This window comes from Pseudomassariella vexata, assembly GCF_002105095.1.
Source record: "Pseudomassariella vexata strain CBS 129021 chromosome Unknown BCR38scaffold_4, whole genome shotgun sequence".
Taxonomy (NCBI): domain Eukaryota; kingdom Fungi; phylum Ascomycota; class Sordariomycetes; order Amphisphaeriales; family Pseudomassariaceae; genus Pseudomassariella; species Pseudomassariella vexata.
The window spans coordinates 335,181-361,984 of record NW_024467959.1 but is presented as its reverse complement, the minus strand read 5'-3'; the positions used below and the strand labels follow the sequence as shown (position 1 = coordinate 361,984).

Below are 26,804 nucleotides of genomic sequence, written 5' to 3'. Positions count from 1 at the left end.
CCACAAGCTCCAGCCTTTGGATTTGGTACCTTTTAGTGTGTTGAAACGGCTGTACGGTGCGTTCGTGGAGGGTTTAAGGCGAAGGCATCAAACCCATATTGAGAAGCAGGATTTCTTAGCTGGGTTTTTAGAAGCTTTCATTGGTACTTTTCACGAAAAAAAATCAGATCAGAATTCGAAGCAGCTGGACTTGTTCCTTTTAACCCGGGTAGTGTCATATCTACCGTAGAGTTGGATATCGCAAAAGTAGTACGAACACCGACACCCGACCCCCAATTACCTCCCTCCGTCTGGGTTTCTAAGACGGCTACCAACACCCTCGAAGCCGAATCGCAGTCAACTTTGATTAAAAGTAGCGTCCAGAGGCATCAAGACAGCTCGCTGACGCATATTTTGAACTCAATTAACTCGACTACGAAGGCTATGCATGCAATGATGCATGAGAATGCATTATTACGTCGGGAGAACGAAGAGCTTCGTGAGACGAACCATATACTAAGTAAGCATCGTAGGACGAAAAATAAGCAAATCCAATATGGAGGACCACTTAGTATAGGTGATGCACAAGTTTTACGGGCCTTGAGGGGTGATATCAAGGTTATGGAGGAGGAAGAAGGGAAAAGCAGTCGTCCTGTAAGGCGCCGGCAGACCGGTATAAGGCGCTGTGGTATTTGCGGAGGGACTGGACATAATGCAAGGACTTGTTCAATAGAAGTAGAAACTGATAATGAAGAAGATTTTGAGTAATTTAAAGGATAAAATGCGGGTTATGCATAGGATATTACTGAATTACTTGAAGGTGCCAAGAGCAGTGCGAAAGTGACTTGTGGATCACGTTAAACGATATATATTATCAAAATAGCCTTAGTATTAAAAATTAGGTAATAGTAAAATACTAATAGAGTAATATTACGAAGCTTGGAGTAAGACTAACCTGCTAAAACCTACTATAAATAACGTAACGTACCCCACGGTCCAATTGAACACTTTCGCGCATTTCCGTACAACCTAGGTTTTATCCCTTATTTTCCACCTTCTACAATGGCACGTAATTGGGGAGAAAGCGATATTCAATTAGCGCTTCAAGCGCTTCAAAATAACCCCAAACTAAGCGTACGATCCGTAGCACGGATCTATAATATCCCTCATACAACCTTACGTCACCGATATCGCGGCGGTACTTCACGACAGGATATACGATCACCAACGCAAAAGCTTACCTATTCCGAAGAAGACGCGATCGTACGCTACCTAGTCGACCTAGATTCACGATCATTTCCTCATCGAATAAGTGGTGTTGAAGATATGACGAATTGACTACTCCACCAACGCGACGCAGGACGCGTCGGTATTAACTGGGCTTCGAGCTTCGTACGACGACAACCAGACCTCCGGACGCGTTTTAATCGAAGAATCGACTACCAGAGAGTCCTCTGCGAAGATCCCGACGCGTACCGCGCGTGGTTTTATCTCGTGCGGAATACAATTAATAAGTATTGAAACGGGGTCAGGCGGTCGGTAGGATGTACCTATTACCTGACACACTGAACAGACGGCTCCAGTACCAATAGATCACATCTGTTGGTCTGATCAGACGAAGATCATGGTGCTGGCCATAAGAGCGAAGCTCTTATAAGTCTTGTGCGCAAGTTGGTCGGATGTGCCTCTGAGACTCTCGTGTCGGGAGAATTCTCAGAATAGGACGTCTGGCTCCCAAGAGTCGAATTGAAGCTGTCTCTAGTACTGGATTGCTCTGATCAGAGCAAGACACAATGTCTCATAGTTGTCAAGGCTAAAATGGAAAGGATAGATGGATTCTTAGAAGCTATCCCCTGAACGTGTAAGTGAATCATGAACCGAAGCTTCTGAATTGCATGCATTGAAAAGAGTGCGATGATGGCTAACTATTGCTTGTCGAATCGAAAAGACGAAGAAGTCATTAAAAGGGGTCCGTCCTCGAAAAGAAAGTTGCAGCCACAAGCCTCCTTCATCAAAGCAAAAGATCCTCCCCATTCCGTCACCTATTTTCCCTGGCGTCCGGCCTTACCCCGCTACAGTATGGAATTCAAGAGCAGGATATCTATATTTTTGACGACACTGGGTTTCTTATGGGTCAAATCTCATCCGAGATAATTGTAACGACCTCTGATCGACGTGGAAGACCTAGAGCAGTACAGCAAGGGAATAGGGAATGGGTTATAGTTATCCAGGGCGTCGGATTGGACGGCTATAGCATCCCTCCGTATATCATCTTTGCTGGTAAAACTCACCTATCTTCGTGGTACGAAGATAGCCTATTACCAAAGGATTCGGTTATCGCGGTTACGAAAAATGGCTGGACTACAAATGAAAGAGGCGAGGACTGGATTCGACATTTCGATCAACATACAAAGCTTCGTACGAAAGGTGTTTATCGCCTGTTAATTCTTGACGGCCACGAGAGCCACCACTCGACCGCCTTCGAGCTCTACTGTAAAGAGAACTCTATTATCACACTCTGTATGCCTGCTCGTTCGTCGCATAAGCTTAGCTCCAACCTCTCGATATCGGCTGTTTTCGTGCACTGAAAAGAGCGTACGGTAAAGAAATTGAGGATCTTATGCGGGCACATATTACCCATATCTCGAAGGAGGACTTCCTCTCCGCGTTCTTAAAAGCGTTCCAGGCAACTTTTACGATATCAAACATACAGGGAGGTTTCCGAGGGGCAGGACTCGTACCGTACGATCCGGAATATGTGATTTCGCAGTTAGATGTGAAGTTATATACTCCAACACCTCCGGGTACCTCGTCTGGCCTTCCTATTATCTGGGAGTTGAAGACCCCAAATAACCCAATTGAGGCAAAATTCCAGACCGAATACGTGAAAAACTGAGTTATACGATATCAAAATAGCTCTCCGACAGCCACACTTACTGCACTTGACCAGTTTGCGAAGAGTACGACGCAGGTTATGCACCGGCTTGCTCTTTTAGAGGGTGAGAACGCCGCGCTTCGAAAGGCAAATGAGACACTTAGCCGGCGGCGTTATACGAGAAACAAAACGTTTACGGATAGAGGATCACTTCGTATACAAGCTGGAGAAGATTTACAGTCTCAGAAGCTAGTTAACGGAGAGTTAGGTAATAAATCGCGCTGAAGTCGTAGTCGTACGAGGAGGCCAGAAATACTTCAGCAACGCTGTAGGACGTGCGGAGAGCCCGGTCATAATATGCGTACTTGTCAGAATAGTAAAGAGATATCTGAAGCATATAGTTCCGAGTAGTTTTAATTATCTTTTTACGTTATAGTTGAATTAACTTATATCTTATTGTACGAGGTCTTAAGAAGTGTTCAATTAGACCGTGGGGTACGTTACCTGCGAAACGTTTACGAGAGGTCCATGACGAGAACCAACTACTCAAGGACCTGAAGCGACATAATACGAAGCACCTCTCTAGGGCTAAAAGAAACCTCCCCCGGGTGCCTCAGGCATCATACGCGGCTCTGATACTACACGTGGATAGCGTCGAGGCGGCGATGGAGCTGTGCTCTGAGGGACTTATATGGGAAGCCCAGATATTCGACTGTGAGCCGTACGACGGCAATCTCCGGGTCCGACAGTGCTACCAGTGCTACGAATATGGCCACATAGCGAAGCACTGTAAAAAGACGAGACGTTGCGGTATATGCGCCGCGACGGCACACCCAGGGGGCGAAAAAGACTGCCCCGAGAAGGCCTCAAGCAGCAGAAAACGCTGCGTAAACTGTAATGGGAAACACGCAGCGTGGGACAGAGTCTGTCCGACGGCGGAACAACAGCGACTACACGTACGCGAAGCGTACGCCCACCGCCCCCGGCAGTTTGAGGTCCGTAGCTACTCGGACGGGCTGTCTAGCGAAGGCAGGCCCACTCCACCTAGCTCATTAACTAGCGATGGGTTTACGATCGTACGACCCCGGGGCCGCCCTCCAGGCGGATCACGGGCGGAGCAAGTGCGGACCGAGCGCTCAGCGTCAGCAATGCGAAGCTTCCTTACTAAGGGATGCACGAACGAAGAAATACCACCGGCAGCGTAATGGTAGTCTCCATTCTCTACTGGAATATTGCGGATTCAAAAGCGAACGCAGCGCTAGCGATTGAGAAGGGAGGCGACCACGATGTAATAGCGGTACAAGAGCCATGGATTAATCGACAGACGAAGTCAATTACTGCCCAAGGTCGTCTAGATACGAGGCAGTCTACAGCAGCGGCCGAGCCGCTCTATACGTCCATAAACGCTACGATGTAGCCTCGCTACGACCCCGAACGGGTACCGACTGGAGCAGTATCACATTCGGAACAGGCCCAGACGCCCTTACTATCTGGTCTATCTATTCACCAAACCAGTCCGGAAGCCGCTGGATTAGCCCGCTCCGGGACCTCCCTAGTGAGGCCCCGGAAGGGAAGCAGGTCCTCGTAGGGGACTTTAATACACATCACCCTCTGTGGGACATACACGGACGATCGTCACTGGCTAGCGAGAATGTGGTAGAGTTTGCGCAACGGTGGCAATTAGAACTCGCCACACCATTCGGGGAAATTACACGGCAAAGGCACAGACAAAGGGACTCAACTATCGGCCTTGCATGGGCGACGAAGGGGACCGTAATAGACTACGAAGGGGACCCGGGCCTAGAAGGATCGGACCATAGGGCGCAAGTAATCAGGGTAATATCTAACGAGGAGGCAGCGAATGAAGGCCGCCGTAACACCGAGGGGTGGAATTGGACGATGGCAGATAAGTGGCTAATCGTAGCCGAGTCGGGCCAGAGATTCATGAACTATTTACCGGTTGAGACGAGAACAGAGCTAGACCAGGCGGTCGATTGGGTCATCCAAAACCTCCAAGAGATCGCCGACGTAGCGGCCCCTAGGCGTACTGTTGGTAGAGGCGCCGGGACCCCGCGGTGGTGCCCCCAGGTCAGCAAGGCTTGCGCTGAGACGAAGAGGCGACGACGAGATTACCTCCACGCGAGGTCGCAGACTAACTGGGACGAATACTTAAGAGCTAACCAAAACCAACGGCTCGAAATCAGAAAGGAACAGGCGCGGAGCTGGCATGAGAAGCTCGAGAGGACGGCGAAGAATCATAAAAGCCTTTAGTCACTACAGAGATGGGCTAGGCTGCGGAGCTGGACACCCCCTGACACCCATGGAATGCCGGATCTTCGACGGAACGCAAGCGATGCACCCACAGCGCGCACCCACGACGAGAAGTCAAAGCTACTGGCTGAGAGGTTCTTCCCAGACCCAGATATAGACCTGTCGGACCTCGATCACAACCCGCCACGGACGAAATGAGACCTGAACGTCCCTAAGGAGGTAAACGCGGAGGACATCGAGGCTATTATCAAGAAGACAGCGGCTTGGAAGGCCCCCGGCGATGACCAGATCCCTACGGGCCTGCTGAAAATCTGTGGTAAACCCCTATGGGAGATCCTAGCGGATATAGGACCGCAAGCTTTAGGCTAGGATACTACCCAGAGCGCCTCCGCTCGGCAAAGGTAGTCGTTATCCCTAAGCCGAACAAAACGACAGCCCAAAAGCAGACCCCTAGCGGCTGGCGACCGATAGCGCTGCTTAGTACGATAGGGAAGGTGATAGAGGCGGTGATATGCCAGCGTATCACTACCGTCGCGGAGACGGCCGGTCTGCTACCAAACGGCCAAATGGGTAACCGAAAGGGGCGGTCCACCGAATTAGCGATACGTATAGTCGAGGACGTAACCTATACAGCTTGGAGGCGCGGAGGGATCGCCACACTACTACAACTTGATATTAAGGGGGCGTTCGACACACTTAACCACAGGCGTTTGATTTCTATACTAGCCCGGAAGGGCTACCCGGAGTGGGTTCAGGAATGGGTACACAGCTTCGTAGAGGATAGGACAGTACGCCTCCCGTTCGACGGTAAGGAGTCAGAGCTGATCCCTCTACGAGCTGGCGTCCCCCAGGGGTCGCCACTCTCCCCGATACTATTTATCCTATATATCTCGACGCTATATGAGGAACTAGCGGAGAAACACCCCCTACTCTTAGTCGTAGGGTTCGCGGACGATACGAACCTACTCAGCGTGAGCACAGACACGGGCACGACCTGCCGCCGACTAGAGGACGCTGGGGCTACGTGCCAACGGTGGGCCGTAGGCACGGGATGGAGTTCGCTCCGGACAAGAGTGAGCTGATGCACTTCACTAGAACCCGAGACCCCTCCCCGCAGAGTATCCGTCTTGGAAACGCTACAGCAACGCCGAAGGTCTCGGCAAGGTTCCTAGGGGTCTGGTTTGACCGCAAATTAACGTGGCACGCCCATACCGAGCGGGTTAAATCAAAAATGGCGACTCAGAAGCTAGCCCTAACAAAGCTAGTGAACATGGCGTGGGGCTGCGATCTTATACGGGCGAGACTACTATACACGTCGGTTATTCGCAGCGCGATTGCCTTCGGGGCGGCTGCGTGGCACACTATAAGCGAGGAACCAGCGGGACCAGCTAAGAGCCTAGTCGGGATACAGAATGAGTGCCTCCGAATAGTCTGGCGCCTAGAAAGCGACACGGGTCTGCCACCTGGAAATAGAGGCAGCTATCCCGCCACTAGACCTCTATCTCAGTGCCCGGGCGGCGAAATTTGAAGAACGGCTACGGAATAACGGCAAAAGGAGCCTGCTTCGGAGCGCGAGCGCGAGAGCGTCACACATACTCCGACAGGATACGCCGGCGAGACGGAAGCGGGCGTCACAATCGCTCAGACCAGCGGGGTACACGATAGAGAAGGAGGCTAGGGGCTCCGAGTGGATGAGCAAGGAGAAGGAAGCCCTGGCCGCCCTCCTAGACCACTGGGAGAAGAGATGGCTCTCCGGGGCAGCACAACACGACCGCCAGCGACGCGCTATTGCCGAGGAGCCGGAGGGCCCCTCGATGCGAATGCCGAAACAGGGCAAGTACTCAGACCTAAACCGACCGGAGGCGTTTACCCTATGCCAGATCAGGACCGGAAAAATAGGACTATCAGCTTTCTTATTTAAGATAGGAGCCTTTGGTGTGTACTCGCCGCTATGTCGCTGTGGAGAGGTCCCCGAGACGGCAGAGCACGTAATCCTCTTTTGCGGCCTGCTGGAAGGATCGAGAGAGCGCCTAAGGGCCACTATCGCACCATGGCCGCTACATGTCGAATATCACGTGTGTCCAATCGAGTAGTCAGAAGTGCATAAGATTGTATTATGAATGAGGTGTGTTCTTGTCTGTCTCTCTTCTGTTCTCGCGAACTCCCGTTGCTCTGCCTTTTATAGATGCTTTAGAACATGTCGGTAACTTTCGTGTTACTTTTGAGAAGAGGGGTTCCTTTCGCCTTCTGAACTTTAAGTGACAATAGTCTTCTCTAGTGCCATATTATTTCTGAACCTAGGAACCAGGTGCCCTATCTGACACTACACACACGTAGAGACCTGGGGACGGCGACAGGGAAACCAGCAATCAGCGGGACTATCACAAGGTGGCTACTCAGGACCGGTCGGATAGCGCTTAGGCCCGGATAATATCGATCTTCTCATGGGGGCTGTGTTAGTAGGGTGAGAAATAACATAGTATTGCGGCGGACGTAACGTAGTCGCTAATAGAGCGAACCTACGCAGCAGCATATGTATTTAGTCCAGCCATTAGGGCACGGTTTGACATACGGGAGTCCTTGTAGAGGTACCGGGGGCTTCGAGCCTACGGCGTATTTAATAATAAATAAATATATTTTAAGCTTATATTTATAAAGTATTAGCCGGCTTAATAGATATTATTTATATTATCTATAATGTACCCCACAAGCAAGTTGGCCACTTTTTCTTGGCACCGTACGAACAACCTTTTAATTAACATCTTTACACATACCAAGATGGGTGTGATGGTTATCACGTGATTGACCCACACTGGTCTGAACAGATTGATAAGTGCTTGCAGATCCCAAAGTCCCTGACTTTGGTATTGTTCTCTGTGTTCTGTTCTCGTGAACTCCCGTTGCTCTGCCTTTTATAGATTCTTTAGAACATGTCGAAGGTACATTGTTCAGGTGTCTGACCCCTAAGTGGACAGTAACTTTGGTGTTACTTTTGGGAAGAGGGGTTCCTTTCGCCGTCTGAACTTTAAGTGACACTAGTCTTCTCTAGTGCCATATTATTTCTGAACCTAGGAACCAGGTGCCTTATCTGACACTAACCGACTACTCCGTAACCGTGGCGCTGGAAGCGTCGGCGTCAACTGGGCCTCGAACTTCGTACGACGACAACCAGACCTTCGGACGCGTTTTAATCGAAGAATCGACTACTAACGAGCTTATTGCGAAGATCCTGACGCGTATCGCGCGTGGTTTACGCTCGTACGAAATACAATTGCGAAATATGGTATCCAAGAGGCGGATATCTATAACTTCGACGAGATAGGATTCGCGATGGGCTTAGTTACAAGTGCCGAACGACGCGGAAGGCCTCGTACAGTCCAACAAGGCAATCGAGAATGGGCTACAGTAATCCAGGGTATTAATTCGTCCGGCTGGGCTATCCCGCCGTATATTATTGTCGTGGGTCACAATTACCTTTTATCCTGGTACGAGAATAGCCTATTCCCGTCCGATTGGGTAATCGCTGTAACTAAAAACGGTTGGACAACAAATGAGCGAGGCGTAGACTGGATTCAGCACTTTGATCGCTATACGAAGGATCGTACGAAGGGTGTTTATCGTCTTATCCTCAACCGGCATGAGAGCCACCACTCGACTGACTTCGAGCTATATTGCAAAGAGCATACTATTATTACACTTAGTATGCCTGCTCATTCGTCACATAAGCCCCAGCCTCTCGATGTAGGCTGGTTTAGGCCTTTGAAAAGGCCGTACGGCAAAGAAATTGAAGACCTAATACGGGCGCATATAACCCATATCTCGAAGGCGGATTTCTTTTCGGCATTCTATAGGTGTGACGGTTGTCACGTGATTGACCCACACTGGTTTGAACAGATTGATAAGTGGTTGCAGATACCAAAGTCAGGGACTTTGGTATTGGTCTCTTTTGGTGAAAACACTTGGTACGGTGGCGTAGTGGCAATGATTGCAACCCCTGGCGCGGCATGACAATAGGGCGTATCGTACGACTATAACTAAGTCGAATATCCAGGCAGGTTTCAGGGGGACAGGACTTGTTCCGTATGACCCGGAATATGTGATTTCACAGCTGGATATTAAGCTACATACGCCTACACCTCCTGGGAGCTCGTCTGGCGCCCCCTTAATCTGGGAATCAAAGACTCCAAATAGCCCAACCGAGGCGCAGTCCCAGTCTGAATACGTTAAAAACAGAATCGTAGCTCAGAATAGCTCCCCGACGACAATACTTATGGCTATAGACCAATTTTCACGTGGTGCGACGGCTGTTTTGCATCGGTTAGTTTTACTTGAGGATGAGGTTACTACACTTCGGAAGGCTAATCAAGAGCTAAGCCGTCGTCGAAGGACTAAAAATCGACAGCTACAAGATGAAGGATCTCTTAGTTTACGAGACGCTCAGGACTTACAGTCTTAACGGGATATTGAACAGCAGGTACAGGACGATATACGTGTAAGTCGTCGTCGTACGAGACCGGCCGAACCACGCCGGCGCTGTAGGATCTGCGGAAAGCCCGGACATAATGCTTGTACTTGTGAGAATGATAAAGATACGTACGAGGAAGAGGATTCCGATTAGTTTGAATTATTATTTTTTAGTTGGGATCAAGCCCAAAGGGGTTTTTGAGATTCATCGATAACTTCATCGAACAGCGTTAAATCATCAAACAGATTACGGCAATCGATTCTTCATAGGCGCTTACATCGGATAGTGACCTCGCATCGCTTGCGAATCGAGGGCCCAAAGCCATGGAGATGGCGATGGTAATTGACGGGGGGCGGGCGGGACTCCAACAGAGTGTTCACCACCCCCAAGCGAACGAAAGCGCCCACGCGCCGAGCGTGGAGCGTAGTGGCGACGAAAACGCAACGAAGAAGCAAATCGACAGCGAACGAGCGAACGTCGAACAAAAGATTACCGACTTAGTACCTTCCGAGAAGATCGAGGTTATGGGAGGCTTAATGGAACGCTGGCATGAGCTAAAGCTAGCCGGCAAGGCGCTGAACAGGGCGAAGACCGATCCGCTACACCAGCCGACGTACTAGCAGCAATCCGAGCACTTACCGAGGGGATTACGACTACAGTACAAAAGACGATACAAGACACCGTGAAAAGTGCAGCTATGCCTACGACCAGTTCCTGGGCCTCAGTCGCCTCGGGAACGGCCCAAGGGAGGGAACCCGTCGGGGCTCCGGTGTGGCAGCAACGGGTCGTTGTACCCCAGCGAAGGGAAAGAGAAATAGTGATCCGAGGGACGGAAGACCCCAGTATGAAGAACAGGACGGCGGCTGAAGTCGTCAAGGCAGTGAATAAGGCACGCGGTAGCACCGACGCCGTAGCGGCCCGCAGGCTACGCAGTGGCGACACCGTGGTAACGTTCAAACAATCGGCCTCGGCGGCCTCGGCGGCGACCACGGATAGCCGGTGGGTACGCAACGCCTTCGGCGATAAGGCACTCCTCAACCGCAGGGAGGTTGCAGTTATCGCAAAAGGCCTACCTGCGAAACGTTTACGAGAGGTCCATGATGAGAACCAACTACTCAAGGACCTAAAGCGAGATAATACGAAGCACCTCTCTAGGGCTAAAAGAAACCTCCCCCGGGTGCCTCAGGCATCATACGCGGCTCTGATACTACACGTGGATAGCGTCGAGGCGGCGATGGAGCTGTGCTCTGAGGGACTTATATGGGAAGCCCAGATATTCGACTGTGAGCCGTACGACGGCAATCTCCGGGTCCGACAGTGCTACCAGTGCTACGAATATGGCCACATAGCGAAGCACTGTAAAAAGACGAGACGTTGCGGTATATGCGCCGCGACGGCACACCCAGGGGGCGAAAAAGACTGCCCCGAGAAGGCCTCAAGCAGCAGAAAACGCTGCGTAAACTGTAATGGGAAACACGCAGCGTGGGACAGAGTCTGTCCGACGGCGGAACAACAGCGACTACGCGTACGCGAAGCGTACGCCCACCGCCCCCGGCAGTTTGAGGTCCGTAGCTACTCGGACGGGCTGTCTAGCGAAGGCAGGCCCACTCCACCTAGCTCATTAACTAGCGATGGGTTTACGATCGTACGACCCCGGGGCCGCCCTCCAGGCGGATCACGGGCGGAGCAAGTGCGGACCGAGCGCTCAGCGTCAGCAATGCGAAGCTTCCTTACTAAGGGATGCACGAACGAAGAAATACCACCGGCAGCGTAATGGTAGTCTCCATTCTCTACTGGAATATTGCGGATTCAAAAGCGAACGCAGCGCTAGCGATTGAGAAGGGAGGCGACCACGATGTAATAGCGGTACAAGAGCCATGGATTAATCGACAGACGAAGTCAATTACTGCCCAAGGTCGTCTAGATACGAGGCAGTCTACAGCAGCGGCCGAGCCGCTCTATACGTCCATAAACGCTACGATGTAGCCTCGCTACGACCCCGAACGGGTACCGACTGGAGCAGTATCACATTCAGAACAGGCCCGGATGCCCTTACTATCTGGTCTATCTATTCACCAAACCAGTCCGGAAGCCGCTGGATTAGCCCGCTCCGGGACCTCCCTAGTCAGGCCCCGGAAGGGAAGCAGGTCCTCGTAGGGGACTTTAATACACATCACCCTCTGTGGGACATACACGGACGATCGTCACTGGCTAGCGAGAATGTGGTAGAGTTTGCGCAACGGTGGCAATTAGAACTCGCCACACCTTTCGGGGAAATTACACGGCAAAGACACAGACAAAGGGACTCAACTATCGACCTTGCATGGGCGACGAAGGGGACCGTAATAGACTACGAAGGGGACCCGGGCCTAGAGGGATCGGACCATAGGGCGCAAGTAATCAGGGTAATATCTAACGAGGAGGCAGCGAATGAAGGCCGCCGTAACACCGAGGGGTGGAATTGGACGATGGCAGATAAGTGGCTAATCGTAGCCGAGTCGAGCCAGAGATTCATGAACTATGTGCCGGTTGAGACGAGAACAGAGCTAGACCAGGCGGTCGATTGGGTCATCCAAAACCTCCAAGAGATCGCCGACGTAGCGGCCCCTAGGCGTACTGTTGGTAGAGGCGCCGGGACCCCGTGGTGGTGCCCCCAGGTCAGCAAGGCTTGCGCTGAGACGAAGAGGCGACGACGAGATTACCTCCACGCGAGGTCGCAGACTAACTGGGACGAATACTTAAGAGCTAACCAAAAACAACGGCTCGAAATCAGCGAGGAACAGGCGCGGAGCTGGCATGAAAAACTCGAGAGGACGGCAAAGGATCATAAAAGCCTTTGGGCACTACAGAGATGGGCTAGGCTGCGGAGCTGGACACCCCCTGACACCCATGGGATGCCGGATCTTCGACGGAACGCAAGCGATGCACCCACAGCGCGCACCCACGACGAGAAGTCAAAGCTACTAGCTGAGAGGTTCTTCCCAGACCCAGATATAGACCTGTCGGATCTCGATCACAACCCGCCACGGACGAGACCAGACCTGGACGTCCCTAAGGAGGTAAACGCGAAGGACATCGAGGCTGTTATCAAGAAGACAGCGGCTTGGAAGGCCCCCGGCGATGACCAGATCCCTACGGGCCTGCTGAAAATCTGTGGTAAACCCCTATGGGAGATCCTAGCGGATATAGCGACCGTAAGCTTTAGGCTAGGATACTACCTGGAGGGCCTCCGCTCGGCAAAGGTAGTCGTTATCCCTAAGCCGAACAAAACGACAGCCCAAAAGCAGACCCCTAGCGGCTGGCGACCGATAGCGCTGCTTAGTACGATAGGGAAGGCGATAGAGGCGGTGATATGCCAGCGTATCACTACCGTCGCGGAGACGGCCGGTCTGCTACCAAACGGCCAAATGGGTAACCGAAAGGGGCGGTCCACCGAATTAGCGATACGTATAGTCGAGGACGTTCGACACACTTAACCACAGGCGTTTGATTTCTATACTAGCCCGGAAGGGCTACCCGGAGTGGGTTCAGGAATGGGTACACAGCTTCGTAGAGGATAGGACAGTACGCCTCCGGTTCGACGGTAAGGAGTCAGAGCTGATCCCTCTACGAGCTGGCGTCCCCCAGGGGTCGCCACTCTCCCCGATACTATTTATCCTATATATCTCGACGTTATATGAGGAACTAGCGGAGAAACATCCCCTACTCTTAGTCGTAGGGTTCGCGGACGATACGAACCTACTCAGCGTGAGCACAGACACGGGCACGACCTGCCGCCGACTAGAGGACGCTGGGGCTACGTGCCAACGGTGGGCCGCCAGGCACGGGATGGAGTTCGCTCCGGACAAGAGTGAGCTGATGCACTTCACTAGAACCCGAGACCCCTCCCCGCAGAGTATCCGTCTTGGAAACGCTACATTAACGCCGAAGGTCTCGGCAAGGTGGTTCCTAGGGGTCTGGTTTGACCGCAAATTAACGTGGCACGCCCATACCGAACGGGTTAAATCAAAAATGGCGACTCAGAAGCTAGCCCTAACAAAGCTAGTGAACATGGCGTGGGGCTGCGATCTCATACGGGCGAGACTACTGTACACGTCGGTTATTCGCAGCGCGATCGCCTTCGGGGCGGCTGCGTGGCACACTATAAGCGAGGAACCAGCGGGACCAGCTAAGAGCCTAGTCGGGATACAGAATGAGTGCCTCCGAATAGTCTGTGGCGCCTACAAAGTGACACCGGTCCGACAGCTAGAAATAGAGGCAGCTATCCCGCCACTAAACCTATATCTCAGGGCCCGGGCGGCGAAATTTGAAGAACGGCTACGGAATAACGGCAAAAGGAGCCTGCTTCGGAGCGCGAGCGCGAGAGCGTCACACATACTCCGACAGGATACGCCGGCGAGACGGAAGCGGGCGTCACAATCGCTCAGACCAGCGGGGTACACGATAGAGAAGAAGGCTAGGGGCTCCGAGTGGATAGGCAAGGCGAAGGAAGTCCCGGCCGCCCTCCTAGACCACTGGGAGAAGAGATGGCTCTCCGGGGCAGCACAACACGACCGCCAGCGACGCGCTATTGCCGAGGAGCCGGAGGGCCCCTCGATGCGAATGCCGAAACAGGGCAAGTACTCAGACCTAAACCGACCGGAGGCGTCTACCCTATGCCAGATCAGGACCGGAAAAATAGGACTATCAGCTTTCTTATTTAAGATAGGGGCCTTCGGTGTGTACTCGCCGCTATGCCGCTGTGGAGAGGCCCCCGAGACGGCAGAGCACGTAATCCTCTTTTGCGGCCTGCTGGAAGAATCGAGAGAGCGCCTACGGGCCACTATCACACCATGGCCGCTGCATACACGTAGAGACCTGGCAACGGCGACGGGGAAACCAGTAGTCAGCGGGACTATCACAAGGTGGCTACTCAGGACTGGCCGGATAGCGCTTAGGCCCGGATAATATCGATCTTCTCAGGGGGACTTTGTTAGTAGGGTGAGAACTAACATAGTATTGTGGTGGACGTAACGCAGTCGCTAATAGAGCGAACCTCCGTGGCAGCGTATGTATTTAGTCCAGCCATTAGGGCACGGTTTGACATACGGGAGCACTTGTAGAGGTACCGGGGGCTTCGACCCTACGGTGTATTTAATAATAATAATAATATATAACGTACCCCACAAGCAAGTTGGTCACTTCTTCTTGGCACTGTATGAATAACGTCAATAGCTTAACGAAACTAAAAAATATTATTATTAAATACGCCGTAGGCTCGAAGCCCCCGGTACCTCTACAAGTGCTCCCGTATGTCAAACCGTGCCCTAATGGCTGGACTAAATACATACGCTGCCACGGAGGTTCGCTCTATTAGTGACTGCGTTACGTCCCTAGGAACCTTGCCGAGACCTTCGGCGTTACTGTAGCGTTTCCAAGACGGATACTCTGCGGGGAGGGGTCTCGGGTTCTAGTGAAGTGCATCAACTCACTCTTGTCCGGAGCGAACTCCATCCCGTGCCTGGCGGCCCACCGTTGGCACGTAGCCCCAGCGTCCTCTAGTCGGCGGCAGGTCGTGACCGTGTCTGTGCTCACGCTAAGTAGGTTCGTATCGTCCGCGAACCCTACGACTAAGAGTAGGGGGTGTTTCTCCGCTAGTTCCTCATATAGCGTCGAGATATATTGGATAAATAGTATCGGGGAGAGTGGTGACCCCTGGGGGACGCCAGCTCGTAGAGGGATCAGCTCTGACTCCTTACCGTCGAACGGGAGGCGTACTGTCCTATCCTCTACGAAGCTGTGTACCCATTCCTGAACCCACTCCGGGTAGCCCTTCCGGGCTAGTATAGAAATCAAACGCCTGTGGTTAAGTGTGTCGAACGCTCCCTTAATATCAAGTTTTAGTAGTGTGGCGATCCCTCCGCGCCTCCAAGCTGTATAGGTTACGTCCTCGACTATACGTATCGCTAATTCGGTGGACCGCCCCTTTCGGTTACCCATTTGGCCGTTTGGTAGCAGACCGGCCGTCTCCGCGACGGTAGTGATACGCTGGCATATCACCGCCTCTATCACCTTCCCTATCGTACTAAGCAGCGCTATCGGTCTACGTTATATAATTACGAGGGTAATAGTATACCGTTAGGAAGCTGGTAATAAGCAGGGTCTCTCTATTATAGAAGATAGCGGAAAGTACTATAGTTAAGCTATAAATATATACGCTATTACGCGGACGTATCGAGTATTAGTTTACGAGCGTTTTACTAGGCTAATATTCCGACGATTGGGAGTATAGGGCCGCCGGTATTATTCCGGTAGGTGCGTATAGCTTCGGAAAGCGAGTGATAGCGCGGAGTACCATAGTTAGGCCATAAGTATATACGTTATCGTAAGCGACTATTAGGTAAAGGTTTTCGAGTAATAGCTAGACCGATACTATAACGTATATAAGCGGGTAATAGCGCGAAGTACTATAGCTAGGCTACTAGTATATACGCTATTACGGGTATATATTGAATATTAGCTTACGAGCGTTTTACTAGGCTATTATTAGGGGGGATCGTCGTATTAGAGAATAGAATACTATAGGTACCGGTAGGACACCGGTGGGGCTCTAGTATAGGGACGTGCGAGTTATAACCTATTATAGAAGTCTCGGTATACGGAATAATCGGAGAAACTAGTGCTCCGCGGCTCCGACGCCGGATTCTAGCTATCTATAAAAGGGGCGGAGGCCCGGGAAGAAGATAGAGACGGTAGAGATTAATATATTATCGTGGGCACCCCTACCTAAGACCGCTAGTGACCGCTAGTGACCACCCGGTGCTACGCAGTAGGGACGCCTATTACTCCCCATCACTCTGTACTGTCGCCTTCGGCGTAGCCGTACCCTGACACTGTTGTTTTAGTTGCTAGGTGTAACGAAACCTCTAATGCCAACGGTTCGTAACACTAGGGCCGCCTACTAGTCGAATCTACTTCACGATTATCGTAGAAAACTACTGTGGCAGTTGTCGCTCCTACTACTATCATACTATTTGTTTATATTACATTCATCAGTATAGCCCCTAGAATCAATTCAATAGCTACTCTATATATCGAGTCGTTATGGATGTTTCTAACAAGATATTATATTTATTGACGTGGGATTAGGGTTTTTGGGTGCTCGTTTTCGTTTTTTCCGGTTTCAGACGAGTTATGTAAGCGCGTTCTTGAAGGGTATTTAAGACCTTATGTACATAGTCACTCTCTTGAGAAAAAGATAGGAATTCAAGCGGCCTTTTCCACAGTAATCTGAACCAATTTCTCTTTACTTGGACAGGCATTCAATGTCTGACGTACCTGTTGAGGTACTTTTGTTGCCCCTATAGATCTGATTGTGCCTGCCGAGGCCATTGTTCCCACCTTTCACCTGTTGAGGTTTCTTTTCTTCCCCAGCCTGCTGAGGCTACAGTTGTTAGTGCCTGTTGAGGTACTTGTCGTTCCGATCAGGGCAAGGAGCTCTTGATCTTGTTATTTCTTTCTACCTCCCAGATAGTAAGGTCTTGTTGAGGATCTTGTTATTCGTTGCCATCATCTTACACCTTAAACCTGCGGGTGGTTTCACTGCCCGTTGTCATTATATAAAGGCTAAAAAAGGATATTTCCTTTCCTTTTTCTATAATAGTTACTTCTAGTTTAAGGCGGGGTTTTATAGCCCTGTACTTAGCCGTACCTTCCTATCCAGTCCTTCCTATATCATAACCGCCCTCGGTTATTTTTACTAAGAACCTTATAATAAATCTCGTCCTCACGCTTGCGATCTCTCCACCTCTAGATATCTTATCCTAACAGCTTATCTTCCGAGTCCTTTATCTATAACCCACACAGCAGGTAACTCCACCTCCTTAATACCGGGCTTATAATTACTACGGCCCTAGGCTATCCATAGCCTACGAGAGCCCCGCATAGTCTCTAAAGTGCTTCTTCAATATAACTATGGATATGAGGTGTCACGGTCTATGACCGGTATGTGGCCTCTGCGACGCCTTCGGCCAGAAAGACCCACAGAAGATTCTCAACAGCACTTGGACCCACAGAAATCTCCGAATAGCTTCACTTCTCGAAGATTCCTGAAATGACGAGACGGGAGGACAGAGGGATAAAAGGGAGAAGGGTTCACCACACTGAATGTATCTAATGTTTTTCTCTTCATAGATGGATAGTACTCGTAGAGTAGGCTAGGCTAATTGCATCGACATTTGTCGAATATCACGTGTGTCCAATCGAGTAGTCAGAAGTTGTCAGATAGGGCACCTGGTTCCTAGGTTCAGAAATAATATGGCACTAGAGAAGACTAATGCCACTTGAAGTTTAGACGGCGAAAGGAACCCCTCTTCCCAAAAGTAACACCAAAGTTACTGTCCACTTAGGGGTCAGACACCTGAACAATGTACCTTCGACATGTTCTAAAGAATCTTTAAAAGGCAGAGCAACGGGAGTTCGCGAGAACAGAATACAGAGAACAATACACCTCATTCATATACAATCTTACGCACTGCTGACTACTCGATTGGACACACGTGATATTCGACAGAAGTGCGTAAGATTGTATATGAATGAGGTGTATTGTTCTCTGTCTTCTCTGTTCTCGCGAACTCCCGTTGCTCTGTCTTTTATAGATTCTTTAGAACATATCGGAGGTACATTCGCGCTCTCTTCGTAAGACAAAGAGCTGTGACGGTTGTCACGTGATTGACCTACACTGGTCTGAACAGATTGATAAGTGGTTGCAGATATCAAAGTCAGGGACTTTGGTATTGGTCTCTTTTGATGAAGACATCTGGTACGGTGGCGTAGTGGCAAGGATTGCAACCCCTAGCACGGCGTGACAAGAGCCACGCCGACACTATGCTTATTACCTACGACTGATATCTGACTTACTTGATATGTAGACTAACTAAGCCAACCCCTCTTCTGTTGTTATTATTCCATGCGGGGCGACTGCGTGGCATATTATAAGTGAGGAACCGGCAGGGCCAGCTAAGAGCCTGATGGGGATACAGAACGAGTGCCTCCGGGTAGTCTGTGGCGCCCACAAAGCGACGCCGGTTCGCCACCTGGAAGCAGAAGCAGCAATCCCGCCACTAGACCTCTATCTTAGTGCCCGGGCTGCTAAGTTTGAAGAACGGCTACGGCTTAGCGGGAAGAGAAATCTGCTTCGCAGCGCGAGCGCTAAAGCGTCACATATACTCCGGCAGGATAGGCCGGCGAAGAGGAAGCAGGCATCGCAGCTACTCCGACCGGCAGGGTACACTATGGAGAAGGAGGCCCGGGGCTCCGAGTGGATGAGTGAGGAAAAGGAGGTCCCGGCTGCCCTCCTCGGCCACTGGAGGAAGAGATGGCTCACCGGAGCAGAGCATCACGATCGCCAGCGACGCGCCATCGCTGAGGAACCGGAGGGCCCTTCGATGCAGATACCGAAAGGGGGCAGGTATTTCGGCCTGAACCGACTGGAGGCGTCTACGCTGTGCCAGATCAGGACGGAAAAAATAGGACTAGCAGCCTTCTTATTCAAGACAGGGGCTTTTGGCGTGTACTCGCCGCTATGCCGCTGTGGCGACGCCCCTGAGACGGCAGAGCACGTAATCCTCTTTTGCGGGCTGTTGGAAGGACCGAGGGAACGATTACGGGCCTCCATCGCACCACGGCCACTATACTCTCGCAGAGACCTCGCAACGGCAACAGGAGAACCAGTAGTTAGTGGGACTATTGTAAGGTGGCTGCTAGGGACGGGTCGGACAGCTTCAAGGCCCAGATAGCATCGATCTTCTCAGGGGGGACTTTGTTGGTAGGTTGAGAACCAACGTAGTATGGTAGTGGACGTAACGCAGTCGCCAATAGGGCGAACCGACGACGCAGCGTATGTATTTAGTCCAGCCATTAGGGCACGGTTTGACATACGGGAGTACTAGTAGAGGTACCGGGGGCTTCGAGCCTACGGCGTATTTAATAATAATAATAATATTATTCCATGTTGCTAGATTACACTGACACCTTTTTTCCGAGCCGTTATTCTCATTATTCTGAATTTATAGAACAACATTTCAATTAGCACCAGTGCGATAGCTACTCGGCCATATTGGGTTCAAAAGAAGCTCATTGCAGTAATGTAGTCCACAAGCGAACGGGTCACCCAACCAAACGGGTCACGCCCATAGCAAAAAATAGAACTAAACTTCCTAACTTTACCACGCAACTAATTCTCGATGGATTCTGCTCAAAAAGAATCTCAATTACTCCTTGCAACTCAGGCTATCAGAAATGACTTAACACTTAGTATCCGACGTGCTGCAACAATCTACAAAGTCTCGAATACTACTCTCCAGGCGCGTCTTCAAAAACGTCAATCACGTCGCAATATCGAAGCTAACGGTCGGAATTTAACAAAACTAGAAGGAAACACGATTATTCAAAGGATAATTGAGCTAGATTCGCAAGCATTTCCTCCCCGGCTAAGTGTCAGATAGGACACCTGGTTCCTAGGTTCAGAAATAATATGGCACTAGAGAAGACTAGTGTCACTTGAAGTTCAGACGGCGAAATGAACCCCTCTTCCCGAAAGTAACTCCAACGTTACGGTCCACTTAGGGGTCAGACACCTGAACAATGCACCTCCGACATTTTCCGAAAGAATCCATAAAAGGCAGAGCAACGGGAGTTCGCGAGAATAGAAGACAGACAAGAAACACCTCATTCATATACAATCTTACGCACTGCTGACTACTCGATTGGACACACGTGATATTCGACACTAAGTGCTGTTGAAGATATGGCAAACCGACTGCTACGCGACCGCGACGCGTTACGCGTCGGCAAGAACTGGGCCTCCAACTTCGTTAAGCGACAACCACAGCTCAAGACGGTATTTAGCCGTAAATACGATTATTCTCGGGCCTTATGCGAAGATCCAGAGCTTATTCAAGGCTGGTTTGACCTTGTGCGCAATACAATTGCGAAATATGGGATTGCCGATACCAACATCTACAATTTCGACGAGACCGGCTTTATGATAGGTCAGATTACCGCATCGATGGTTGTTACGAGCTCTGAAAGGAAAGGCAAGCCTAAGCTAGCCCAGCCTAGCAATCGGGAATAGGCTATGGTGATCCAGGGCGTCAATTCCCAAGGCTGGACGGTCCCGCCATACATCATTGTCAAGGGCCAATACCACCTCTCTTCCTGGTACGAAAACGACGCGTTGCCGAAGGACTGGAGGATCGCCGTGAGCCCAAATGGTTGGACTACGAACGAATTGACCGCAGATTAGCTAAAACACTTTGACAAATACACCAAAGGCCGGAAATCGGGTGTATATCGCCTTCTTATCCTGGACGACCACGAAAGCCACCATTCCGACGCCTTTGAGCAATATTGCAAAAAGAACAAGATTATTACACTTTGTATGCCTGCCCACTCTTCTCATATCCTCCAGCCACTAGATGTGGCATGTTTTGCGCCGTTAAAAAAGGCCTACGGCTCGCAAATTGAGAAGCTCGTCCGAGCCCGGATTTCGCATATCACAAAGGAGGACTTTCTTCCGGCATTTTGCGACGCGTTCAAGAGCCTGACCGAAAGCAATATTCGTGCAGGCTTTCAAGGGGCTGGGCTTGTGCCTTTAAGCCCAGATATTGTTATTGAGGAGCTGGATGTGAAATTACAGACTCCAACGTCCTCCCGGCCCCCTACGCGGGAAACCCTTCCTTGGGCTTCTCGGACGGCAAACAACCCAACCGAGGCTACAACCCAACCGAGGCTACTTCGCAATCCGAATTTATTAAATCTCGAATTGCCAGGCATCAAAATAGCTCCCCGACGTCAATTCACGATGCTATCGATCAGTTTTCGAAAGGAGCGCGGAGTATTATGCATAAGATGGCTTTACTCCAAGCTGAGGTCGCCGAACTTCGAGAGGCAAACGCTCTAATTAGCAAGCGGCGCAGGGCCAAAAAAACACGAGTACGGCTTGGAGGATCACTTAATTCACAAGACGTACAAGATCTTCAAGATCAAAAGGACGTTGCGCAGCAAGTACAGAAGGAAATGCGTGGAAATAGCGCTGGATCAAATCGTGGCCAGCCACGGCAACGGCGCTGTGGCGTATGCGGGAAGACCGGGCATAATGCGCGAACCTGTCAGGTAGAGATAGAATCATCTGGGAAGAGTATTCTGAGTAGTTTTAATTGATTTACGGCGTTGTGGTTGCGAAATCGTGTTGAATTCCATGTTTTGCTAGTTGACGTGACCCGTTCGCTTGTGGACTACGTTATATTATTTAGCTGACGACGTATTGTCAGATAGGGCACCTGGTTCCTAGGTTCAGAAATAATATGGCACTAGAGAAGACTAGTGTCACTTGAAGTTTAGACGGCGAAAGGAACCCCTCTTCCCAAAAGTAACACCAAAGTTACTGTCCACTTAGGGGTCAGACACCTGAACAATGTACCTCCGACATGTTCCAAATAATCTATAAAAGGCAGAGCAACGGGAGTTCGCGAGAACAGAACACAAAAAAAAGAATACACCTCATTCATATACAATCTTACGCACTGCTGACTACTCGATTGGACACACGTGATATTCGACACGTATAAGGTATGTTACCCAGTAGCATGCGCGTATAGTTAAAAATCCCTTGCAGATCTACCTCCAATATTCTTTTTTCTTTCCTATTTTAAAGCTGGGCTAGGATAGCGTCGGCGCTGGAAACCTCAAGAGCCTGAAGGTGAGGCTCCAGTTCAGCGTAGACAACCTTGCCGTGATCGATGATGATGCCGTAGCGGTTGGTGCGCTCTCCCGCGATCCAGCCAATGCTCTTGCTGAACTTGGCACCCTCGTCGGACATAAACAGCTTGAGGGAAACATGCAGGTTAGCTACCTTCTCCTCCAGTAACGTCTTAGGAGACGAAAGAAGAAAAAAATCAACAAGTCTTACAATTGAATCATCCTTAACGCCATTTGCCTTGCCCCAGCCGGACATGACGTAGGCATCGTTGTAAGCAAGGCAGATGATCTGATCAACACCCTTGGCCTTGAACTCGGCAAGCTTCGCGACGTAGCCGGGGACATGCGAGGCCGAGCATGTTGGGGTGAAAGCGCCTGGGAGAGCGAACAGGACAACCTTCTTGTCCTTGAACTCTGTTGTGGTGACACAGGTTAGAACATAGGTTTCAAGAGTGTATAGTTGAGTAAGCCGGACACATGGTCATACCTTTGCTTGCGTCGTACTTGATGGGCATACCACAGGCAGAGAACTCGCTAGTCTCCGGGGCCGGAGCAATGTAGGTGAAGGCCACGCCCTCGGGGAAGGAATCTCCAGCTTTGAGGGTAGTCATGATTTCGGTAGGTGTAGAGTCCTTGTTTATGGCAGTGTAATGTGATGGTGATAGGACTTCAGTATCAAGAGGAAAGAAATCGTGTGAATGGATGGTGGCCACCACTTGACCCCGGGGAGAACTATATACTGGTGGGCGCAGAAGCCGAAACAACTCAACAGCGCACACGAAAAGCATTGATTCCAAATCTTCACTGGGGATCTGGGCTCCGGTTTTGATCCGAATTGGATCATCTTTCCACTATATGGTGGGGCTTTGATGCTGTAGTGGATCTGGCTTCGTCATTGACAAGTAAGCGGCACGGCCATGCCGAGTTGATACCGGCGGCGACATCATTATCAATCTCGTTCCATCTATTTCGAAATCACTGATACTTCAATCAAGTAGTTAAAGGCAGCATGAGATGTAATTAGATTTGTTGTCTGTCTATCGGAGAATGTTGGAGAAGGGTTGCTCTTTTTAACTATTATACACTTGTAACACATAGATGCAAAATCAAGGCAGTCTGCTTCGGATTGGCTAAAGAACTCCCACTCGAGCTCCACTACGATACCGCACAGTTGGGGTAGCAAAGCCCCATTATCTTTTCTTAAACATTTTTCACCCGAGCATGTATTGGGCTCATCGGCTCCGACTTGCCAAACCGTCGTCACTCATTGGATATAAATGCAACATGTGTGGTGGTCACTAAGTTGTTGATGACTCATAAGTAGTCGGGCGAGCTGACGCTGTCATTATGTATTCTCTTCGTGCCCGTCTCGAGCAGCGCGGTGTGTATTTCGGCTGTATTGATCCAACTACACCGCGCGCGCGTACTTCATCCGTGGAAACTATAAGGGTACCCGGATGGCATCCTGTGACTTGTCCTAGATCCACCCCGGCCAAGACATATCTTTCCCCGTCTTTAGCTATTCGTGCGAACACTGGTAATAATCATGGCTGAAAAACGATGGAGATGAGGACAACAAGGGTTACCCTCGAGCGATTAGTAAGTCCAACCCCGCCTCCGAGTCTTGAGTGAAGATAGACGTCTTACTCGTTTCATTATATTTAATCGATTAGTTGACTATCATAGATAACTGACAAACGGCAGAAGCCCCAGAGAACCCTGATACTACTTAGGTCGACTTAAGATCAGCCAACTCTTTCCTTGGCCATACTCCGTTGTTATCGGTGTCAGGCAGATGCCGGGCCCAAGCCCACTTCTTGACCAGCTCTTGATCCAATGTGCCCTCAAGCATCTGGACGATGTACTTGCCAAGTATGGGAAAGAACTTCCAGCCGTGGAATGAGCCACAGGTGGCGACAAATAAGTTGTTGCAAGCCGAGTGAGGCGATATGATGAAATCCTCGCTCGGTGTCACAGCATCCCTATTCTGTGGTAAGCAACTATTTATACGGTCGTGGAGAGAAGGTACGCACCAGCAGATTCGGTACTGATCAAAGGTTAGACCTTCCCCCATATGGCCAAATATCTGTGTATTGGCAAGCCGCACGTCTTCTTTGAGGAGTTCTGGAACATGCCACATGGCGTAGTCGGGATCTTTTGGCGGCATGGAAATGTTACGCCCAGATGAATGTGGATGAGTATTCTTGTACATTGTCTGACCCCAGAACTTCATGCAGTTATCAACGGTTGGCAGACTTCCGTTACTGGCGCCTTTGATGTTGGTAAGAATTGCCAGCACATGTGATAAGGGGCTTAACGGAACTAACCTCGATCTTGAGGCAACGTCGAGATACCAACAGGCCCCTGGGCGAATCTTGTCAAATCACTGGGATCCAACCTGGCTGTTGCCTCAGTCGTGCCTGTTGCAATCATGCGCCCACCCGCCTGTAGGTCTTCGCGGTCCGGTGCGCTGTTGGCAAGAAGCATGGGCGTGTAGGCACCCGTGGATAAAATGATATGGCTCGCCAAAAGGGAGTCGCCCTTGGCCGTAGTGATACCTGTGCAGTCACCAGCACCATCAAACTGGAGTGCGGTCACCTCGGCCACGACATAGCGCACACCAAGTCCAACAGCTGTCTTCGTTACCTTTTGCAGGGCATCCTTGGCAGCACCCCAGCCGCTACTCTTGTTAACGAGCACCTCCTTGACGCCGGTATAGTCGGCATCATTAAACAACCCATCAAATTGTTTTCGTGCCTCGTCGACGGGTAGAACGTACAGCTCGAACTCGGCGCCCAGTTTCTTGAAATTGTCTGCCACTTTCTGGGCAAAGTTGGTGGGCGAGATCCAATAAACGCCACTCTCGTGGTAGAAGGGCTTCCATAGCGCGTCTTTGGCCCAAACCTCCTTGGCCTCGAGGGCGAGCTCGCAGTACTTGATGTCAACGTAGTCGGCACGTACCACCTTATTCCAGTCCCACGATGCAGCCACCCGGGCCGGGGCGTCATATGCATCCCGATCGATAAGTGTCACCTGCGCCTGCGGATGTTTATTGATAAGGTGGTAGGCAGTCGAGGTACCGAAGACGCCCGCGCCAACAATAATGTATGAGTCTGACGCCATGACAAATAGGAAGAAAATGACGCCCACAAGTAAACAGAACTCGAACTGTGAAACGAAGATAGCTTATTCTGGGTGTCTCGTATGCCCGAAGAAACAAGAACAGTATTGATAAATGCTGTGGTATGATATCAGGTTCATGAAGCTCCGAGCCAACCCCCTCTCCAAGTAAGGTCCGACTAACGGCCAAGCCCGATACCGTCTTTCTCCAACTCGAGTATCCGACACCGCCAACTTCCCCGCTCTCCTCAAGTCGACAATTTAAGTTGATTATATAATGCTATCCCTACAATGAACTCCAAACTATCCCGTGCCCAGTTGTCAAACAAGATGCACACTCTTTATTTGTAGTTGGGCAATAACTTAGGTGACAGAAAGACACTCATCATATGTAACTTGTGGATTGCCACTGAAGTGCCAAGACCCAAACAGTCGTTCCATCTGAGGTAGACCGAGGGCAGTATCATATTTCCAAAATGCAACTTTTCATGTTAGGTGGGATAATGAAGAGAAGTATGTTACAAAACTAAAGTAGGATTGCGGGTCACGAATTGGAAATATAGGTATCACTAACTCGACTAACGAATGTCAAGCTCAAAACATCGGCAAACGTCAGCAACAGCTCTATGCGTCTCGCACATACTGGTTAACAGCACCAGCGGCAGGGGTTGCCAATATATCAATCTGGGAATATTCCGCAAGGGCCTATCGCCTGGCCATCATCATTTAGCAGATAAATATCTACTCAACACCTAAATGCGTAGTAATCAAATGTTAGTCCACGACAAGGAGTAGAAACTCGTCAAAATCCATATCCCTTTCTCTGCGTTTCAAACTGGGGGTTAGTAGCATCACGGGTATCCAAATACCGATGAGGTATGTTGGGGTGGTAATGAATGGAATTCCATCTATGGATCACATGCCGCAATGGTGCCGATAGGGCTTGTCAAGAGTCAACTGGCAGACAATGAGGATGGAGTAGTTCTAACAACTTAGCCGTACAATTTGATTTAAAACATCGTAGTCTAAGAGCGGAGTGTTATTGTTAATGGGTGCCCGGTTCAGCAACACGTCGAATGATAAGCTGGAGATAGTGACGGTCAGCCCCCACCTCCTATGCTATAGATCTGCTTTTGGCAGTCCAGTGGCATGACGTACGGGGTACATGGGTTGGGAGTATTTATTGGACAAGGCTATTGTGATCGAGGTAGAAAGTCGGAGCATAGACTACACAGTAGGCATAACTGACAGGGTGTTGTGAATATCCTCAAGCTGCACAGATAAGGGATTTCGGTCAGTGTCCCGGTACAATTTCATATGCAGGCGCATTTGCTCCACATAAATGTCAACAGGCAC

At 50.4% G+C, this 26,804-nt stretch overlaps 2 protein-coding genes across 2 annotated transcripts; both read right to left on the bottom strand.

Moving 5' to 3' along the window:
* Positions 1 to 22,278: 22,278 nt before the first annotated feature.
* On the bottom strand, positions 22,279 to 22,939 carry BCR38DRAFT_336811 (Redoxin; the record flags this gene model as incomplete). Its single annotated transcript, XM_040855488.1, has 3 exons — positions 22,279 to 22,455; positions 22,540 to 22,742; positions 22,816 to 22,939. 3 exons carry the CDS (start codon positions 22,937 to 22,939, stop codon positions 22,279 to 22,281), a joined length of 504 nt encoding a protein of 167 aa, XP_040717667.1.
* Positions 22,940 to 23,931: 992 nt separating this feature from the next.
* BCR38DRAFT_387323 (FAD dependent oxidoreductase) lies at positions 23,932 to 25,622 on the bottom strand. The gene is made up of 3 exons (XM_040857503.1): positions 24,656 to 25,622; positions 24,362 to 24,599; positions 23,932 to 24,310 (listed from the first exon to the last, which is right to left on the bottom strand). The coding sequence occupies exons 1-3, from the start codon at positions 25,449 to 25,451 to the stop codon at positions 24,058 to 24,060; spliced, it is 1,287 nt and encodes a 428-aa protein (XP_040717666.1). The 5' UTR covers positions 25,452 to 25,622; the 3' UTR covers positions 23,932 to 24,057.
* Between the last annotated feature and the right edge of the window lie 1,182 nt (positions 25,623 to 26,804).

Coding starts and splice junctions, on each gene's coding strand:
- BCR38DRAFT_387323 (XM_040857503.1), bottom strand. CDS start 25,451: ATGGCGTCAGACTCATACATTATTGTTGGCGCGGGCGTCTTCGGTACC. Junction 24,600..24,655: donor GACGTTGCCTCAAGATCGAG/GTTAGTTCCGTT, acceptor CCAACATCAAAG/GCGCCAGTAACGGAAGTCTG. Junction 24,311..24,361: donor GATCAGTACCGAATCTGCTG/GTGCGTACCTTC, acceptor ACCACAGAATAG/GGATGCTGTGACACCGAGCG.